General features: G+C 43.8%; 1 protein-coding gene across 1 annotated transcript; it reads left to right on the top strand.

The window, feature by feature from the left end:
• Nucleotides 1-1,909: 1,909 nt before the first annotated feature.
• On the top strand, nt 1,910-19,226 carry LOC144739474 (histone-lysine N-methyltransferase 2B-like; the record flags this gene model as incomplete). Its single annotated transcript, XM_078622423.1, has 28 exons — nt 1,910-2,258; nt 2,893-3,059; nt 3,630-3,786; nt 6,149-6,376; nt 6,540-6,672; nt 8,700-9,570; nt 9,864-9,977; nt 10,075-10,221; nt 10,507-10,599; nt 10,730-10,847; nt 11,125-11,238; nt 11,365-11,555; nt 12,221-12,322; nt 12,563-12,673; nt 12,825-12,901; nt 13,097-13,216; nt 13,448-13,514; nt 13,648-13,782; nt 13,921-14,079; nt 14,205-14,319; nt 14,466-14,544; nt 14,723-14,883; nt 15,863-16,423; nt 16,896-17,017; nt 17,372-17,781; nt 18,447-18,526; nt 18,609-18,734; nt 18,991-19,226. Coding segments are annotated over exons 1-28 (5,343 nt in total), but the record flags the coding sequence as incomplete, so codon positions are not given.
• Nucleotides 19,227-19,233: the final 7 nt, after the last annotated feature.

The raw sequence follows: 19,233 nt of genomic DNA on the forward strand, positions 1-19,233 counted from the left end.
CATATTGGATCTTTCAACATTTTTTGTACAAGTGTTATTTCAGCCTGAACGTAAAGTGTGTGACACTTTGTGTCACACTGATGGCAAGTACAGATTGATTGAATGACTTGCTGGACAATATTGTAGTTTTGTATGGGTGAATTGGGGAGTAAAAGAAACTATTGAAACTCTGATTTTTATAGGTTGAAAATATGGTGGGTTACCTTGTTGACACAGGTTAAAACAAAAATCCTGTTGTTTTGGGTGCAGCAGCAGCTTTTCAGCATGTCACTGATGCAACACTGATGTAACAGTGCTTTGCTGCTGCCCAACATGAACACAATGAAAAGGCAATGAGGCAATATACTGCTGAATAGTTTCCTATGTCCATATTTAATACTCTGTATCAATTATTGGTTATTCATAATTACCATTTGGTAAGTGTAAGGGATCAATTCCTCATGATGATTTAAAACATAACTTACAGTCTTTGATAATATAATATATATTTCACTTGTATGATTTAATCCTTTTTGTTTATTTTATATAGATACATATGGATTACCCCAAATACCATTTCTGAAAGCCATGGTTTATGTTGAGATATTGCTTAGTTTTTATTGTGACTCTGAAAAGCTGTGTTGTGAAAGTAGCAGTACTATGTAACCTGCAGTCATTCTGGAGAACATGATTGGCCATCAGACCAGTAATATGCTGGTGAAATTAGAATTGGTTTTTTGTGAGGGTTTGTACACTTAGATGGGAGGTGCCTGGCATGTGAAGGAAATGTAATTTGGACCTGTTATAAGAATTGCATGTTTTCTTTGTGTTTTCCTCAGGAACAAGATTTCACTGGATTTGGGACTGCAAGAGTTTGTTCACAGAAAACTCTTCCTAGCTCATCTTTCAGTCAAGTGAAGCCTCCTCAAGCTTCTGATCAACCGTCAGGAACAAAACCTCTCATTGGGAAAATTATACCCAAGACCTCAAAAGCGACTTTAATTGGGAAAATTGTTCCAAAGTTACCTAGAGATGGCCAGACTAGCAAAGAAAGCCAGCTAAAAGTCAGTGACGAACATAAGGAGGGACTGAAACTATACGGCAATCTGGCTTCCCCCCAATCTAAAATCCCAGCAGGCAAATAAGGATGCCTCAGGTAGAAAAAATGACTTTATGACAAAAGCAGGGGGCTCAGGTTCCATGAAAAACCAAACAGCTGTTACCTCAGAGGGAGGGCACGAAGCAAGATAAGCTGGCGTGTGCTCTGACTGCAGGCAAAGGCAAAGAAAAAGCTTCCAAGGTCAGAGTGGAAGATGGGGTGTCAGAAGACAAAGGCCAAGTTCTGCCAGAGAAGTCTGTGAAACGCATGAGGGGGTTTTCGTCCTGGACACTCTAGACGCACATCTCAAGCTGTCACACTGTCGTTTACGTCTTTTCACAGGCGACGAAGGAAGAAGATGGCTAAGGACATGGGTGCTTCTCCAGAAATTGGTGCTGAGGCTGGAGCACAGAGTGGACCAGAGGCAGCAATGCCCCTGGAAGGCAAATCCATAGATTCCTCAGAGAAAAGACCACCCAAACGACATCAGCGCAAATCCTTGTTCGGTTACAGGAGAAAGCCCCAACAAAACATTAAAACCCTTAGTTCTCCAAAAATTTGTAAGCGCATGACTCATGCTTTTTACGCCTATGAACCAAACCCCATTGCAGACGCACAGTCGCAGGTCACAAGCGAGCAGCAGAATGTCACTCCATTTGAAGACGACCCCCAACTCAAAGACGAGTGCACGGTCATCACGCATCATAAAAACTCCGAAGAGGTTCTTGCATGAGGGGATGATCCCCTTTCCAAAGGGGCATCTGTCAACATGGCTGAAGACGCAGCAAAGAGAAGAGGAGAAACCGAGTGGGTCGTGTCAGGAGTCCGGCGATGGCAAGTCGTTGGAGTCGGACAGCGACTCTCTATCCATGGTTGAAAAGCCCATCTGTTCTCTCAAAGTTCTCACCACAGCCCAGTCCAGCCACCAGCCACGTAGAGATTTACAAGAACCTCAAAAAGCTGACCTTGAAGCTGGCAGAAAAAAAGAAAGAGAACCTGGACACTCAGGGGGATGATGCACAGGACACCAGTTTGACTTCTCAGGTCAGGAAGAGGCGGAGATCAAAGCTTGTGATGGAGGAGATGGACTCCCCTGGGGTTGTGAGGAAACTAGCTGTGGTGGTCAACAACGACGTGAGTGAACCTACCTGTGCACCGCCAGTGGACACAGCCAATAGCAGTAAGTAATGTCTTGTCATATATTTGGAATTGTCTGCTGCCAACAGTGGCTCCTGGAATATTCAGAGGTTCTATGTTAATGGACAACATGGTGGAACTTTGTTGTTTCGTCTGCAAAGAAACTTGTTGTATGCTCTCCAACAGTGCTTGTCATGCATTACATGACACATACATACACAATGAATGAATGAATGAATGAATGAAATGTTTTAGTTTTATCATCATAAACCAGACAAATGACATGTGGATAATACATAATGCTCATCAAACAATCCAAACTGACATCCTATTCTAGATCGATGAAGATAATCATAGCAAGTACAATACATTCTCCACCAGCTGGAATTCAAAGTTCACACTCTGTAGTTTCCTTGAATGTCTATACATGAGGGATTCCTGTCATGATACATTAACATTTTCATCGGACCATTTTAATTTAAAGCGCAGAACCTGAATCAGAAAAACTTTATTCCCCAGACAAGACTAGACTAGAGGGAGGGCACCTCTAGTTTGAGGGGAAAAAAAGAAATTTAATTCAATGATCACTGCGATGCGTAGTTCTTTGTTTTGTTTTTTATTTTAACATTTTATTGTACTGCATCTAACAGTTGTTTGATTCATGGTGTCTGGTGCAGATGAAATACGACACACAGCTGGAGATGGTCCGGAGTCATCAGAAGGCAGCGGGCCCAGCCATCGGATTGGTCTCAGTGGAGCTAATAAGAGGATGCTCCACCTTTTGAAGAAAGCAAAAGTTCAGCTCATTAAGATCGATCAGCAAAAGCAGTTCAAGTTGTCACAGGTAACAGTTGTGTGAAAAGGACAATATTCCTGCCTACAAATAGATATTTAACATAACATGGAACTAACACACTTCCCATCCTAAACCTTTGTCAGTACTTCACTAATTATTTTGGCGAATAAACGTGAACTTAAGCATGTGTTTTGTGCAGCTGGGCTTAGGATCAGAATCACATGTTACAGTGAGTGGAAGAAGTAAAAGGAGAGTCAGCCTGCCCCTTAAACAACTGAGCCCTCAGGTAAGGCTTGTCTTTTTTATTATTAAAATCTTCATGTAAATTATTGTCACATCTATATTTGTTGTAAATACCCATAAATATTGTTGTGATTTCCTTAGTTTCCTATTAATGCACTTCTCGTGTGCTTTGGAGGAGCTCATCCATAACCAACAAACAACAGCTGGTCAACATTTGGAGGAAAATGCAATCATTTCTGTGTAGTAGACAGTTGTCTACTGTTATTACAGTGGGGGCTCAGGCAGATTATGAATGACATATTGATTCCAACGTCGATTTGTGTGACTGTTTCTGTTGCTTTGTTGACATCGTCTTCCTCTCATGTTTGTGTGCAGGAGCAGCCGCTGGGTGGTCCAAGGATCAAGCATGTCTGTAGGGCAGCAGCCGTAGCTTTGGGGCAGCCCCGTGCACTGGTGCCCGATGATATTCCTCGACTCAGTGCCCTGCCACTTCATGAGAGAGAGGGCATCACCTTCTCCCCCACAGTGGAAGGTACTGTCTGTCTGTGTGTGTTTTCAAATAGCATGCAACAGTGCTTTACTAGACCAGGGTGAACAGACATGTTTCCCCACTGGTTTATGTGCAAAGTCCAGCTTTGCACTGGCAACATGTGCTTTTTCTTTTATATAATGGTAAATGGCATTCAAGCATTGTTTGAAAATTCCAGTGCTGCTCTTGTGTGAACCAACACTAAATACAAGAAGGAAGGTAGAGGGGTTTCAGATGACGTGAAGGATACAAACCTTTTAAACGTGTGTTTCATGGTCAGTCGTCCACACCTCTCTGCTTAGATATGGCTGTGATCCTATTAGGACACAAAGGAAGAATCCCAATTGAAGCAGACTCACTGTTGCTTGTATAAAAGAAATGCAACCCCGGCTGATGTACTGTTAGCCAGTCTCCCATTAAGGACCAATAAATGATTTTATCTGATCACCCAGGATAAACGCATCATTCACAGTAATGTCCAGCGAACAGGTCCACATGAGTGCATCAAGGCATTCTAGCAGGTTATCTAAACTATTTCATCTGCTTGGCAAAACCGCTCTGCTGATTTATTAGAACAAAATTATACAACAGCTAATTTTTAAAACGTGTTTTCAGTATCTGCGGACTCTCATAAAAATCTAAACAAGCACCCATTTTATTACTTTATAGACAGATTCTACAGCTGCTGAGCAAAACTCTGCTTTGTTAGCTCAATGTAGTTGTAAGTAAAAATATTTTCCAGCAAAAATATCTTTTGTCACACACAGATTAGCCTCTGCTGTTGGAAAGCTTTACCCAACACTGGTCAAGTGAGCATCACTCAGTATGAGGTGAGAAAGCGCTGTTTGACAAATGGACTCACTGCCCTGAAGTTTTGTTTCCTAATGAAGACATCCTGGGAACTTAACATCAGACCGTACATCTGGGCGGCATAGTCTCAAATCTATATCACAGTGTAGCAACATGTTTATATATCATTTAAAAAATGTAGTTATTAAATCAATTACCTGGAGAAAAAAACTGCTTACATAATTGAAATGAAGCCTAAATATTTCAGTGCACTTTAATAAGTTTTTTGTTCAGGGAACAAAGACAAGAGTATTAATTTGGTCAGAAGTACAAAGGTAGTGCTCCAGTACAGCTTCACAGCCTCCACACAAGTCACAAGAGTTGTACCCCAGGTAGAGCAGGTGCAGCAGGAACACATTTGAACTGTACTTGGTTTCATGGAGATTGTAAATTGGCTGCGTTTGAAAGTCACAAATGAGTGAAAACAAGTACAGACTGTAATGTGGACTGTGAAAAATGGATGGAGGAGACACTGTAGTGCACTGCTGCCTCCCACTGGTGTAGGTCGGTCATTGCCACTGTGGATTTGGGAGTGCTGGTCAAATACAAAACCTTCACGCCGTCCTGCTCTAAGATGAAAACTGATGGTTCAACCAGCCACCCAAATGTACCTGATCGTAGCTGTAGATTGGCTCAGGCAGCTGCTTTGCTTTTCGGAGGCAAGTGCTCAGATATCTCAGTGATGTTTCAGTTGGACTTGTTGTCTTCTGCAGACTGATTTAGTGAATTACGGCATCTAAAAATGTCACCCTCACATAATTTCTAAATTTCTTTCTTTTTCTTTCTTTTCCTTTTAAGATTTCATGTTGTGGTTCTTCTGCCAATCTTCCTCCTTTCTTGCTTGCAGATGTTGCTGATGATGATGATGACCTCTCTAATCCAGGCAGGGCTCAGTGGGTTGTCACTCAGGAGCACATACAGCGGAGGAGGAGGGGAAGGAGGAGGTTTAGGAAAAGGAAAATACTGAGTCAGTTTGCTCCTGGGGGTGTTCGATCTCGGCGCTGCGGAACATGCAAAGGCTGTCTGATCGATGAGGACTGCGCTCGGTGCATGAACTGCCTCGACAAGCCAAAGTATGGGGGACCCAACACAAAGAGACAGTGTTGCATGTAAGTTTTCCTGAAGTCAAAGACACCTAAGAAGCTGTTTCAGAGGCGGGTTGGTCAGTCGGTTTGTTTTGGCACTGCTGTAAGCTTTGCATCAGGATGTTCTGTTAACAACAACAAATCAAAAACTTAATATATAAGACACACCATGCCTGTCACATTATCCACTGTAGCTTTCAGTTTGTCATATTTGATTTGCACCATCGAACTGGAGGAAAAACAATACTGACAACTCTCTTCTTTTTGCCATCAGATACAGGAAATGTGATCGAATTGAGAAGGCAAAGATCGAGCGCTTTGTCAGACAATTCAAAGGTATGTGTCTTTGAATAGAGTGAATGTGATGTGTTTACCAAAATGAGATTGGTATTTGTTTATGTGATTAATCGCGTTGGGTCTTTTTTTCTCAGCCCATACAAGGCGATTGCCCGCCGCTGTGTCAAGAAGTGATGTGAATTGGGATGTCAGACAGTCCCGTGAGGCATCCTCCTCTCTGCCGGTGATAGTAAGGAAAAAATCCCTGCGTAACATCACACCACGATCCTACAGCAGCCTGCTGAAGTCTGAATCTGAAGAAGAGTCGGAGCAAGAAAACGAAGCCACATTCAAGTCTGATTCAGCCTCAGCTGACAGCCAAGGTAACTCGACCTCAGTTTGTTTCTAACTCTAACACCATTTCATTTGCAGATACAGATTTGTTTTAGAACTCTGTTTCTCATGGAGTAATTCAACATACCAGTATTGTAGTTGTTAATATTGTGGTGTTTTAAATCTTCTATTGCATTAAAAACTGTGTCTTAGAGTGTGTGTATGCTCTTTTGGAGATGTTCCCTCTCAAGATGGAGGACCATTCCCTTGTGATCCTCCCCCAGAGGCCATTAAGCAACGGCGTCCTTTTTCCAGAGGACCTGGGAATCGACCTCGAGCTCACAAGGTAATAAGGCCCAGAGTATTCTACCCGTCTCTCGTCTTCACCACCTCATTAATCCTGGGGGATAGATTTGGGAAAATTGTTGTTGTTACTCATGAGCCATCTGGTGCTCTGTCTTTTCAACTGCCTCTTAAACAAAATCTTATTTAAAGCAATTGGCTACCTGAATAATCATGATTAAGACAAAACCCAGCAACAATTAATTCCAAATAATTATTTACCCGGGTATTATTTATCACTTCTCATTTTTAGTTCAATCAACTGTGTCTACAAACATCTTATGGAAGATAAATTTCAGCCTTGCTAACCTTCCTAAGTTTCTTCTTTATAATGACTTTGCATGCACTGTAAAACATTTCCAAATGATTCTGTAATTACATTGGTACAGAGGAAACCGTGAGATGCAAGTCAATGATTCAAAACCCAGCTCATGATGATGGTAGGAACCCATGGTGTATAGTCATCGTCACACTGGATACATGCTGTGCTCATGTTGTGCTTTATACTTTACTAGTTTTTGCATCATCTGCCATTTCTACATTTGCAGTTCTTGATTTAGCAGGTTCTATTGTCCAGAGCAAAGCACAGATGAGGTGAAATTTATCTGCAGACAGATTTAAGATTAAATTTACTTCTCTGTCTGGGAATCCTTCAAGAATTATGTTGTATGCTGCAGGTGCAATAACATACCCTGTTAACTTTTATTTTTGACAGAGGACAGGAACAGGAATTGTCTAGTAACTTGTTGGCCACAATGTGCGACATAAAATTAACCACTCATTTCATAGCCGAGTAAGTCGTTCCCTCTCTGAAGCCTTAAAGGAAAGGAATTGGGACTGAGGGGTTTCTTACACCTGAGTGAGGTGGTGGATAATATGTCTAGTCACATGGACCATTGTGCAAGGAGCATCAGAAGGCACCCATTGGTGAATATTGGAATGTGTATTTGCACATGCTGTTGTCTGGTTGGTGTGACACAATGCTCTGCTGATCCTCTTGACTGTTTGTGGAGGCCTGACTGCACCCTGGCAGGTATAGTCTCATCTTTCTGATACCATTTTGTACAAAGGGACAGGTGCAGCATTGTTGGTGAAATTGGTCGTCAGTCAGTCACAATGCTCAGATGTGACTTGACTTTTATTGGAAAAGAGCACGCCATAGCTGAACTGAATACTACAGCAGGCCTGGAAAATAACCCTAGACATTTTGAAAGGACCCAACATTATCCAGTTTGAGAAGGTGTTGAGGCAGGTTTGGATCCGGGCTGAAACAACAGGGTCATCATCCTGATTGTTTCTGAGCAAAATGAACACCTGTATCTTTACATACACTACCAGTCAAACGTTTGGATACACTTTTTCATTGCGTTGAATGACAAAAGTGTGTCTAAACCTTCTGTGTCTGGAATTGAGATGTCATGGTTAAGGTCATAAGTGGTTTAAAAAGCACACCATGCTTCATCATCACGTATTCTGATCAAACAACCAAATGGAGAAAATGTTTTTAACTCTCCGGCCTGAGTTCCACTACCTTGCGAGCTGGATTTACATGACCAAATATATTTATTGCTCTTGCTTCATGCCAAACCTCTATGGTGGCTGCAGGTTAGATATCATACCTTTTAATATCTGCAACTCTGCCATCTTTGGATTTGTGACAATCGCTGTCAAGTTTTGATGAGAGGTGTTCTCTCATGGAATAAATAGCCGCACCTCCACAGCTGTCGTTTTCGCCTCTTGTCCAAGTTTGAGCTGCAACAACACATCTGCATTATGGATGTCACGCAACCTTTTGGCTGAAAAATCTGTTTTCTAATGAGCTATGACAGTTTAGTTATATAACTTTTCTAACTAATCACACCGCTTATGCTACTGCACCTGAAAGCATTTGCATTTCCCCCTGTCCTGTGCTGCTAATATCCAGCTAACCTGATTTTCTCTTCCTTTTGTCTGCCATTCTGGCTGCTGATGGTTGCCTCCTCTGCATGTCACTGTCAGAAGTGTAGCTTTGGATCTTGCTGGTTGGCTTAGGCAGTCCCCTCCTCCACAGGAACACGAGAGCACAGAGGAGCCGGAGCCCAGAGACACTTTGCCTGACACCAGCCCACCCAGGATCCCATTGGCGAAGCTGCAACAGCAGCTACAAATTCACTTATACCGTCTGCCTGATTTTATCCTGCGGTCTGCTCTGCCGGTGCAGTTGCCGCAGTGCCTGGATCGTTACATTGCAAAGTCACATCCAAAACTGTCCCAGCCTGCGGCACACATCCCTGTTTCACCTTCACCACGCACTGTGACACTTGCTCGCCCACGTTCTTCTCAGTCTGTCACTCGGCTTCCGCGTTCACCGCCACCACACACCACACCCCCCTTTCAAGCGTCTCAGCAGGCAATGACGGACGCTCACTATCCACGGAAATCCTTACTGTTGCGACTGCACCGTTTGCCCCAGTCTTTGGTGCAGTCGGCCTTGAAGTTGCACGAATGTATGTCTCCATCATCGTCACCATCCCAACAGCACCCCCAGTCCCCGCTGCACCCATCGGCAACAGAGGTTATGGCAAAGTTGTGTTTTCAGGAACGTTCCGTGTCGGAGGTTCAGCCTCTAGATGTTTTGCCCGAGAGAGGCAGATCTGACAAAGACAAAAGTGTGTTCCGTCAGCCTCTCAAACCACATGCAAAGTTTCAGGAGACGGCACAAGAGAAGCAAGCAGCTGCACAAAGGGATCAGCCAGAGAAGGAGGGCACTCTGCAAAACTCTCCAGCAACTGACCCACATTATGTCCTTCATTCCCAGAATCCAGCAGAGTGCACGTCAGTGAACACCCTGACAGGGTTAACTAATGGCTTTCCACAAAAGGGCCTGTTGCAAAACAAGCACAAGATCAGAGTAGATTTCAAGGTAGGTTATTGACTAAATCTACGGCATGTCTTCGTTTGCAGTTCACTCATGCATATTGCAGCAGAATTGTATTACAATTACTATAACAATGTGTGGAATATTCAATGGAACCCGGCACAAACATGTGGAGCATAGGTTTTTAGCTTTTTGCAACTTTGGAAACAGACACATGCTCTGTTTTAAATTAAAAAAAAAAGATAAAATTGCTAGCCAGCGCCTGAAATAGATAAAGGAAATTCATATTTCACTCAAATTGGAGTGCTGGCAGATTGTTCATACACATTGTCTCCCAGGAGGACTGTGCTGTCAAGAATGTATGGGCCATGGGTGGACTCAGTGTTCTCACGTCTGTCCCGACCACACCACAACCGGTCTGTCTGCTCTGTGCCAGTAAAGGACGACATGAGGTAAATCAACACACAATGACATATTTCATTGGATCTAAATTATTCAGTGTTTTCTTTTTTTATGTTCTAATTCGGTAATTAACCCTGCTGCCATTAGATGATCTACTGCCAGATTTGCTGTGAACCTTTCCACACTTTCTGCCTCTTACCTGGGGAACGCCCTGAGAGGGAGAACAAGGAAAACTGGTGCTGCAGACGGTGCAAATTCTGTCACGTGTGTGGCCGTAGAAGCAAGCACACAAAGGTATTTAGAAACACGACACGAGTATTGTCATGTACAGTCAGTCAGTTCAGTGTTAGCGTTTATACATTTTATTACATATATTTGGATAGATTATAGCTGTATCAGATTTGTTTTGTTTGCCCATACAAACTTTTCTGCACAGATAAAAGAAGAAGCACATATCTTGCCAAAATGTATGAATTCTTTTCACAAGCTACCTTTACAAATTTCAGTGCATCCTACAATGTAATGTGCTTCAAGTTACTAATGAACCTATAATTACTGTTGTATTTTGTGGTTTTCTAGCCTGTGTTGCAATGCAGAAGATGCCAAACTTCCTATCACCCATCCTGCCTGGGACCAACTTACCCAAAGCCCATAAACTGCAGCCTTCCCTGGGTACCAGCTTTAATAGTCTTCAGTGATTTTCAGTGGTAGAAGGTGTAGTAGAAGATCACCTACACCAAGAAGAAAATCTTCTTGGCTTTTTTAATCTTAATCTCTGAAGTGTGTGTGTGTGTGTGTGTAGGTCTGCATGACATGTATTCGGTGTAAAAGCTGTGGTGTGACGCCTGGAAAGTCTTGGGACATGGCCTGGAACCATGAACAGGACCTCTGCCCTGACTGCACCTCTCACTACAAGAAAGGTCAGATATTTTTTGTTGTTTAGTGGGACTTCAGTCATAGTCTGATAAATCTGATTGTGGTTTGCTGCTGCAGGTTAGTGTACTGTGTCTATGCACCACGTCTGTCCCTTGTTTCCTGAGCTTTCTTCCATTTTTTTTCCCTACTCAGTAAGACATTGGCTTTTGAGATTTATTAATTGACTTTTAAAGGATTTTTTCATGTCAAGGTTTGGATTCTGTGAGTTTTTGATAGTATGCCTCCTAAATAAATGTCATTTTTTTCATCTGTTTTACTCAGGTCACTTCTGCACCGTCTGCCACAAATGCTACGAGGACAGCACCCAACACACTCAGATGATTCAGTGTTCGAAATGTAGCCACTGGCTTCATTACAAATGTGAAGGACTTTCAGGTGAGCATTTTCATCCTTTAGCAATAATGAGGCATTACCGTTTAATAGACATGAATGCAGTTTATTTGTACTGTACTGTTAAGGTGAGCATGAATTCACGTTTGTTGGTTTTACATTCTGTGGCAGATGAGCTTTTTGTGTTGCTATCAAGCCAACGAGAAGAGGTGACTTTCACCTGCTCACCATGTGGCACGAATCAACCTGAACACGTCAGCTTGAGAGAAAAGTTGCAGGACAGGATCTTTGTGGGTCTGCAGGAAGTACTCACCAACCTCCTCTCCTCTGACATCACCCAGCATCTTTTTATCTGTAAACGGGTAAGAATGACCAGATGAGTTAGCAAAGCACTGCGGCAGAAAGGGTTCCCATTCAAAGCAGTGCTGAGAACTAAAACAGACATTTCAAATGAATTGAAGCTATCATTCTATGAAGTTATTAAGCTATGACGTTATCAAATATATTTTACAGTTGCAGCTAAAAAAAATTAGCATATCATGGAAACACTTTTTTCCAGTAATTTAATTCACACAGTGACATTTTACATATTTTAGATTCATTAAACATAAACTAAAATATTAAAAAATCCAGTATCTCAGATTTGAGATTGGTAGCATTTAAACTGCATAATTGGTGGTTTACTGAAACCTGACACAAGCTTTTTTTTTAGCTGCCAGTTTAATTACCAAAAGCAAAGCAAAAAAGTTCAAGTAAAAGTACAGTACTTCAGATATAATGAATGGAGAAAATATATGGTTAAATGAATTTTCCATGATATTTAAAGTCTTTTAGATGCACTTGTATGTAGTCATTTATTAATATGTCTATGTATATGTTTATTGATACATCACCTCTGATGTGGATATGATACCATTTTCCATAAACAAAGAAAACTGTTGCAAATATTATATGTTCAGATTTGCAGTAGCTTTTTATTGTTTCTTGTCATTTACATCCACACATCCTCTTATTTAAACTATTTCAGTGTCAGGAATCGGACAAGATGGAGTGCGTCATGGAGCAGCAACCAGTGTGTGATCTACAAGCCATGGACAAGAAGTTTAAAGGAGGCAGCTACACCTCAGTAGTGAGTGTATTTATACTTCTATAGAATCAGTAGAATGCAGTACTGTTCACCCTAAAGCGCAGGATTCTATTGGGCTCTTCCTTTTTCAAATCCTTGGCATGTAGAAGAGCCTGTACGTGGAGCGCATTCAGTAATGTTTGCGTTAACTTCACTTCCCCACATTCAGTGGAGGAAATGTAATGAATGCTTATGACTCAAATTTTCTCATCCGTTTCGGTTCTTCTCCTCTCGCCCATTCAGAAAGCTTTCCATGCAGATGTTGTGTCCGTGATGAGGAAGTGGCTGAAGGAGGAGGAGTTTCTCCCAGAGGATCAGAGGCTGACCAGCCAGGCCAGGGACTACTATGTCAAAGTAATCCTCCCTCCCCTCTCGTCACCTCCTTTTCTCCAGAGCTCTTGATTCATTATTAGAAACCCTCCTCAAATTCTCCCTCCTCCTCCGTTTCCATGTGACTCTGTTACGATGTAATGTTTTCTGACTCAAATCCTGTTTTTTGTGACAGTTGATGCAGCAGGTGTTCAGTTGTCTTCCTGGACACCATCTAGAAAAGTGGAACTCATTCTCTGAAGACTTTCCAAGGTACGTTAACCCACTACAACCGCACTGTCAAAGTACAATGATGATTCCTCACACCCTTAATATTCAGACATGAGTCTTTCACTGTTTATCAGCTCTGTCGGCCCAGTGGAGAGAAACTGTCTTAGTTGTTGATCGTCAATCATCTGTCCTCTTTGGTCCACTACAATGTAACTGTCCCGATCCTTCACTCGTCAGCGGCATGCTGCCTGAAGCGGTCCTTCCACCATCTAAAGAGCACAGCTATGCACAGTGGCTGAAAAGGACATACCAGCTGAACGAGCCGAGAGGCCCACAGGGAGGAGAAACCGCCTCTCTGCTAGCGTCAGTCACTACACACAAGTCATCGCACAGCCTCCCACTTCATTCTTATGGTACAGAAAGTGTTGTCCTGTTCTATGTCATGTGTGCTGACGAATGTGATTTTTTTTTTTATTCTGAATCACTGGACCAATAACACTGGTTCATTCCTTGCTGGGAACAACAACGTGCTTACATTAGATATGCTATCTCATGGTTACGTTATATCTCCCACACAGGTGTGAAAAGCGATATGGAAACAAGAGATCTGCGGCAGTGCGCCTTGTGCCAACAATATGGGGACTCTGCTCCCAGTGTGAGTTTAGTTGTATTTCAGATATTATCATGAAATGTGGCAGAAGCTTACCACGTTGAGGCAGGAACTACTAAATGTTGTCTTAAAACACACTTCCCTGAACTGGTCTTTTCCTTCTTTTCAAACTTGATAGGACTCAGGTCGGTTGTTGTACTTGGGGCAGAATGAGTGGGCACATATTAACTGCTGCCTGTGGTCAGCTGAGGTGTATGAGGAGAATAGTGCTCTCCTACAAGTACACAGTGCAGTCTCTAGGGGGCGCCACCTGGTAAGTAAATGCCAAAGTGATGTTATGGTACGGTTTGTTTTAGCTGAGAGTTGAAAATTTTCAAGTAGAGCAATGCATGCAAGATGTGTTCAGATGTTGAGCTATGAACGGTGCATTCTTTCCTTTGTCACTCTCCAGCGCTGTGACCGTTGTGGGCAGTCCGGAGCTACCGTGGGCTGCTGTCTTTCCACCTGCCAGAGTAATTTCCACTTCATGTGCGCTCGAGCCCAACTGTGTGTGTTCCAGCAGGACAGGAAGGTCTACTGCTACAAGCACAGGGAGCTGGTTGGTGCAAAGGTGGGGACAGTATTCTTCTGCACTTCTCTAGGTTTCTGAGCTTCCCTAGTAGTGAAATACACACTTGTTTAAGTGACTTTTTTTTAAGTATTTATAAGTTGTGATTGATGAATTCCTGTCTGAAGGTTTCTGGGGAAGAGTTTCAAGTCTCTCGGCGGGTATATGTGGACTTTGAGGGGATCACTCTCAGAAGAAAGTTCCTCACAGGCCTTGAGCCAGAATCCATACACATGACCATTGGTAAGAATATCTTTGGTTTGTCTTTTGTGAGTGATCAACTACTGCAGCTCCTCGGACAGAATGTGTCTGCACAAGGACATGAATTATTCTCCTAATGTCGTACTGCTCCCAGCCTGCTGACAGTCTCCTCTTGCTGCCTCTCCTAGGGTCTCTGCAGATCCAGAAACTTGGTGTGTTGTCAGAACTTTCATCAAATGGAAAAATGTTATATCCTGTTGGCTATCAGTAAGTTGTCATCCCTATTACTAAAGCCTTATGTTGGTAATTTGGGCAATCATGCGTAATTTTCTTCTTTTTTTATGCCTATCCTGCTTACTTTTCTGAATTCTAATATTTCAGGGACATTGAGATGTGCATTAATATGTCTTATTATGAACCCTCATGTGTCCTGTTTGTTATGTAGATGCTCTCGGTTGTACTGGAGCACTGTGGATCCGCGCAGACGTTGTAAGTACATTTGCAAGGTAACAGAAGTGAGCACACCTCTCCCTGGTGAGGAACAAGATCCAAGATGGGACCAAGGCCAGAATCACACCATAGTCCACAGTCCCAACCTCCTCAGAGGTGAGCAGGCACTCATGGATGTCTACCTACTGTTCCATTTAAACACTAGAGATGCTAATCTGGAGCCGGTGAAGAAACAATAATCGACTTGTCGGTAAAGACCACAGTGTGTATTCTTAACTAACACTGAAGAGTTCTGAAAATCAAAGATTGATTTATGTTTGAAAAGCATTTGATATGTTGCTGCAAATGTTATTTATTGCTGTTAATGCAAAATAGTACATTAGTAGTACACTGGTCTTTATTAACCTGGCTTTGTGCTTAACCTTGTGTTGTTGCCAGATCTGGAGTCAGCAGATCATTCAAGTGTTTCATCCAGCCCAGTTACATCTGCCACCCCATCACCCAACTCTAAGCACAATACCCCATGCTCCAAAAGTCTTGGCTTCGCACAGACCAGGCGACCAGCAGGGGGATTATCCAGACCTCTCCCATCGCCAGGTAAAGACTGACTAGAATAAAGTGTTTTTGTTGCCGCTCACATTTGTCAAAGCTTTTATCTTAGAGTACGATTTTTTGCTGCGGTATTGAATTAAACTCCAGAAATCACTATTGTTGCCTTTTGCGTTTTATTTCAGGGTCAGCCCTTCCCAAATCACATCCCATCCTTACACTGCGGGACTTGGAGGACACCCATCGACCTCGCAGGCTGTCATCCAGGAGCCGCTGCAGCTCCTCCCAACCGACAGTGACCCATCAGTCCCGATGACCCTCCGCTCTGGTGGAACCATCCACTCAAGATGCACCCTGTTTGGCTCCCCTCCAAGATCGTCACATTTAGGATCAGGGTCGCCGCCTCTGTCACGGCAAAACTCAGCGTCACCTGTCTGGAGCTCCCCTCCTCGATCTAACTCCAGCATTACTGCAGGGCTTTCACCTCGACAAGGTTCCTTCACTCAGTCTCCTAGAGGAAGGCAGAGCTTTAGAATAACCACTCCGGTCTCCACTGAGGTTCCCCAAGACTTCTTGGCTTCATCAGAGACAGAGGACGCGGCAGTGGCTACAACCAATGGGATCTCACTGGCCCCTGATAACCTGGAGGAGGAAGTGGCCCACCTGATGTCCCAGGAGCTGCCCTACACTGTGTTTGACACAGACACAGAGGTGGCAGTGGCCTCCGTCTTAAACGCTAAGCTCGAATTCGACGAGACACTGCTCACTGAGAACGTGGTTCTCAACTGTGGAGCACAGGGCGAGCGGGGGGAGGTAGAAGGTGTCGTGCAAGATGTGGAAATGCAGGAGAAGGACTCGGAAGGGGAGGAGGACTCCAGCCATTATTTCAAACACAAACGGACAGTGGTGTGCGAGGCAGCTAGCAGTACAGAAGTCTCCGGATTGTCGTCAACACAGTCCATCTCACAGTTGGACGGGGCAGACGGTGGATCGGAGAGCGATGAAAGCGATGCGGGTGACAGTAAAGATCATTACCCAGAAGGTGTAGAGTCTGAGGCTCACACAAACCACAGTACACCTACTAAACAGCTGACAGTCGCTCTCAAGAGACTGGAATCTATTTACACTGTGTCAACAGAGCAACAAGGTACGGCTGAGACGATGTTGCAGGAAAATACACCACCATCTGGCATTGGAGAAGGTTTAAGCTCAAACTTTAATCTGCCAGTTCATAATGAACAAGTTCGGAATCCTTTGGAAACATCTCAGAACGTATTATTGGATTCCTCTACAGGATATTTTGTCTCGACTGAAGATGGCGCTATAGTGTACCCAAACAACGATGAAGACAATAAAGATGACACGTCCTCAACTGACTCTGTTGAAGGCTTTAAAGATGATTTGACTGATCCAGACTATTTCCCGGGAGCTTCAAACACCCAAATCCCTCCTATCGCCAACAAAGAATGTAGTTTTGAAGGCAAAAGGTCACTCCTCCAACCTTAAAATTGTTTTTCCGCCACAAAGACAACCTCAGCAGATCAAACCCAAATTGATTTTGCCCTCTCAACCATCCCAAACTCAAAATGTTTCCGCTGGTGCTGCAACTTTTTCGGCAGTTCCACGCCCAGTCACCTCCCCCATTATAATCAATGGACTGAAGGCTTTACCCATTAACACTGGTGCCACACGGGTCAAACCCATCGCCATTCGTTTGGCAGGCTCGCAGTCACAGCTGTTGGTTCCGAATCAGGCTGCTGCAGCTTAACACAGACTCTCCCCCGACTCCAGCCGCCGCCCCTCAGGTCCTGCTGGTCAAACCGTCAAGGTCAAGTCCTGGTCAAAGACCCACGATCCAACACGTACCAGCAGCTGAGTACAAGTTCACCTGCGTACAACAAAATCAGTCAAATCGCCAAGATTCTTCACAGCAACAACACTCTGCAGCGCTCTCTCCCTCGTGTGACGGTAAAGAGTCACTCCAGCCCCTCAGTGACAAACGTCCCTCCTGCTGGGAATCATACGCCAACAACTCGTAACAAAATCATTGTCAGGGTGGTGCCTGTGAAACACACCGTGCCTCCCGCTCCGTCAGATTCAGGTCCCCGTCAGTGCACCGACAGTTGCCGTCAGCAGCTTTTCCAACCTTGACAAAAGCGTGTCTCAGTCCATTATTGACACAGCCATGGCTTCACACCATAACACCACAAAGACAAAGCCCATTATCTTAAATTACCCCAGAGGCTTGAAGGCCAGACAGCAGAGACCGTCCCTGGTTCGGAACGTAGAGTGCCCAGATTCGTCTGAGGTGGCGGATTCTGAGTGTCCCAGGGCTGCTGTCCATGTGGCCGATGACAACCTGCCACCGAATCCAGCTGCTGCGTCCGGCCCTCAAGTGTGCATTAAGAGAAGGTCATCAGCCTCTCACAGACCATCCAGGAAGAGATCTAAGATGGACTTCTTGAGGGACGTGCCATATGAGCCGGATGAGGAGAAGGATTTCAGGTAGGTTTCATCGTTTATTATTATACTATAAAACAAACATGCCGAAGCAGCTAATTATTTCACATAATTAGACTTTGACCTCAGCAGCCAACCAGATCTGTAGAATAAGCTAAAATGACACTCGTATTATCGTATTATCCTTTATACACTAGCAGACATTGGAAATTCTGCAAAGTTAAACATCAGTGCATGAAGCTGCCAAAATATTTACTAAATCTGTTATTTTTTCCCCTCCAGAACAAGTGTTGTGAAAATGAAATCTGCAACAATGAAGGATGTCCTCGGTCCTCAAAAACAAAATTCATCCGCACCCGAGCTGCACAGAATTGCTGCTCCCGCCCTCCCCTTCACCCCCCAGGTCAGCACATGTGGAACATCTATTATGTCTGCCTGGGGCAGATTGGAGGATCCCAGATGTTTGTAAATCATGTTAATATTTAAGAAGAGAGTGGGCTGAAGGATCTGCCTCATCAATTAGCCCTATCATTATTCCCATGTTCTACGATGTGTTTGACATGTTTTATTCTGTCGTCTCTGAGGAGTTTTCTTTTTTAGATGCCCATTAACACTTATTTAGTAATTGAGTAATTGATGTCCAGTAATTAATCTATAGATCATTTATTTTCCCTGCTCAGATCGTCTCGGTGTGATAGTCCGTGTTCCAGTGCACCAGTCCGTGAGGGAATGACACACATGTGGGTCAGTGCTCGCCATGGAGATCTGACCGAGTGGGGCCCTTATTCAGGTTTGTGACTAAAACTCAAATAAAAAAAAAAAAACATTCCTTCAAATACTGAACACCAACATAAATGCACTCAATGTTCCAGGTTTTAGCTCGGAGGATGATGCAGCTGCACCTAAACACAAGAAGAGGACGTACATGAACCAGCCCCACCTGCGCTTCGAAATCACCAGTGAGGATGGCTTCAGTGTTAAAGCCAACAGCATAGAGGGTAAGTAGCGTTTGTTTTACCTCATTCATTCATTCATCATCTCCCAGCTGTCAACGGGTGAACATCAGGGTACACTCTGGAAGAGTCACCAGCTCGTCAGGGCCACATGGGCATGCAGACTCCACACAGAAAGATCCCAAGCAAGGAAGCTGTATTTTAATGCATTTAAAACAGCATTTGTTCCTTTTAATGTATTTCTGTCCCACAGCTTTTAGGTGTGTAAAAGTATTCAGTATTACATCACTTTCTCCTGCAGTTGCGTGGCGTGCAGTGATCGACAGCGTCCTCGAAGCACGAGCAGGCTTCCACCTGAAGCAGCTTCCTCTGGGCTTGGTCAGTGGGCCGCGCGTCTTTGGTGTCGTCCACGACGCTGTCATTTTCCTCCTGGAGCAGCTGCAAGGTGTGGAGCACTGTAAGAACCACCGTTTCCGCTTCCACCACTGTTCTGACATCGAGGAAGAACTCCCCCTCAACCCGAGTGGCTGCGCTCGTGCTGAAG

This window comes from Lampetra planeri, unplaced genomic scaffold, assembly GCF_965212315.1.
Source record: "Lampetra planeri unplaced genomic scaffold, kcLamPlan1.2.h2 scaffold_1518, whole genome shotgun sequence".
NCBI lineage: Eukaryota > Metazoa > Chordata > Hyperoartia > Petromyzontiformes > Petromyzontidae > Lampetra > Lampetra planeri.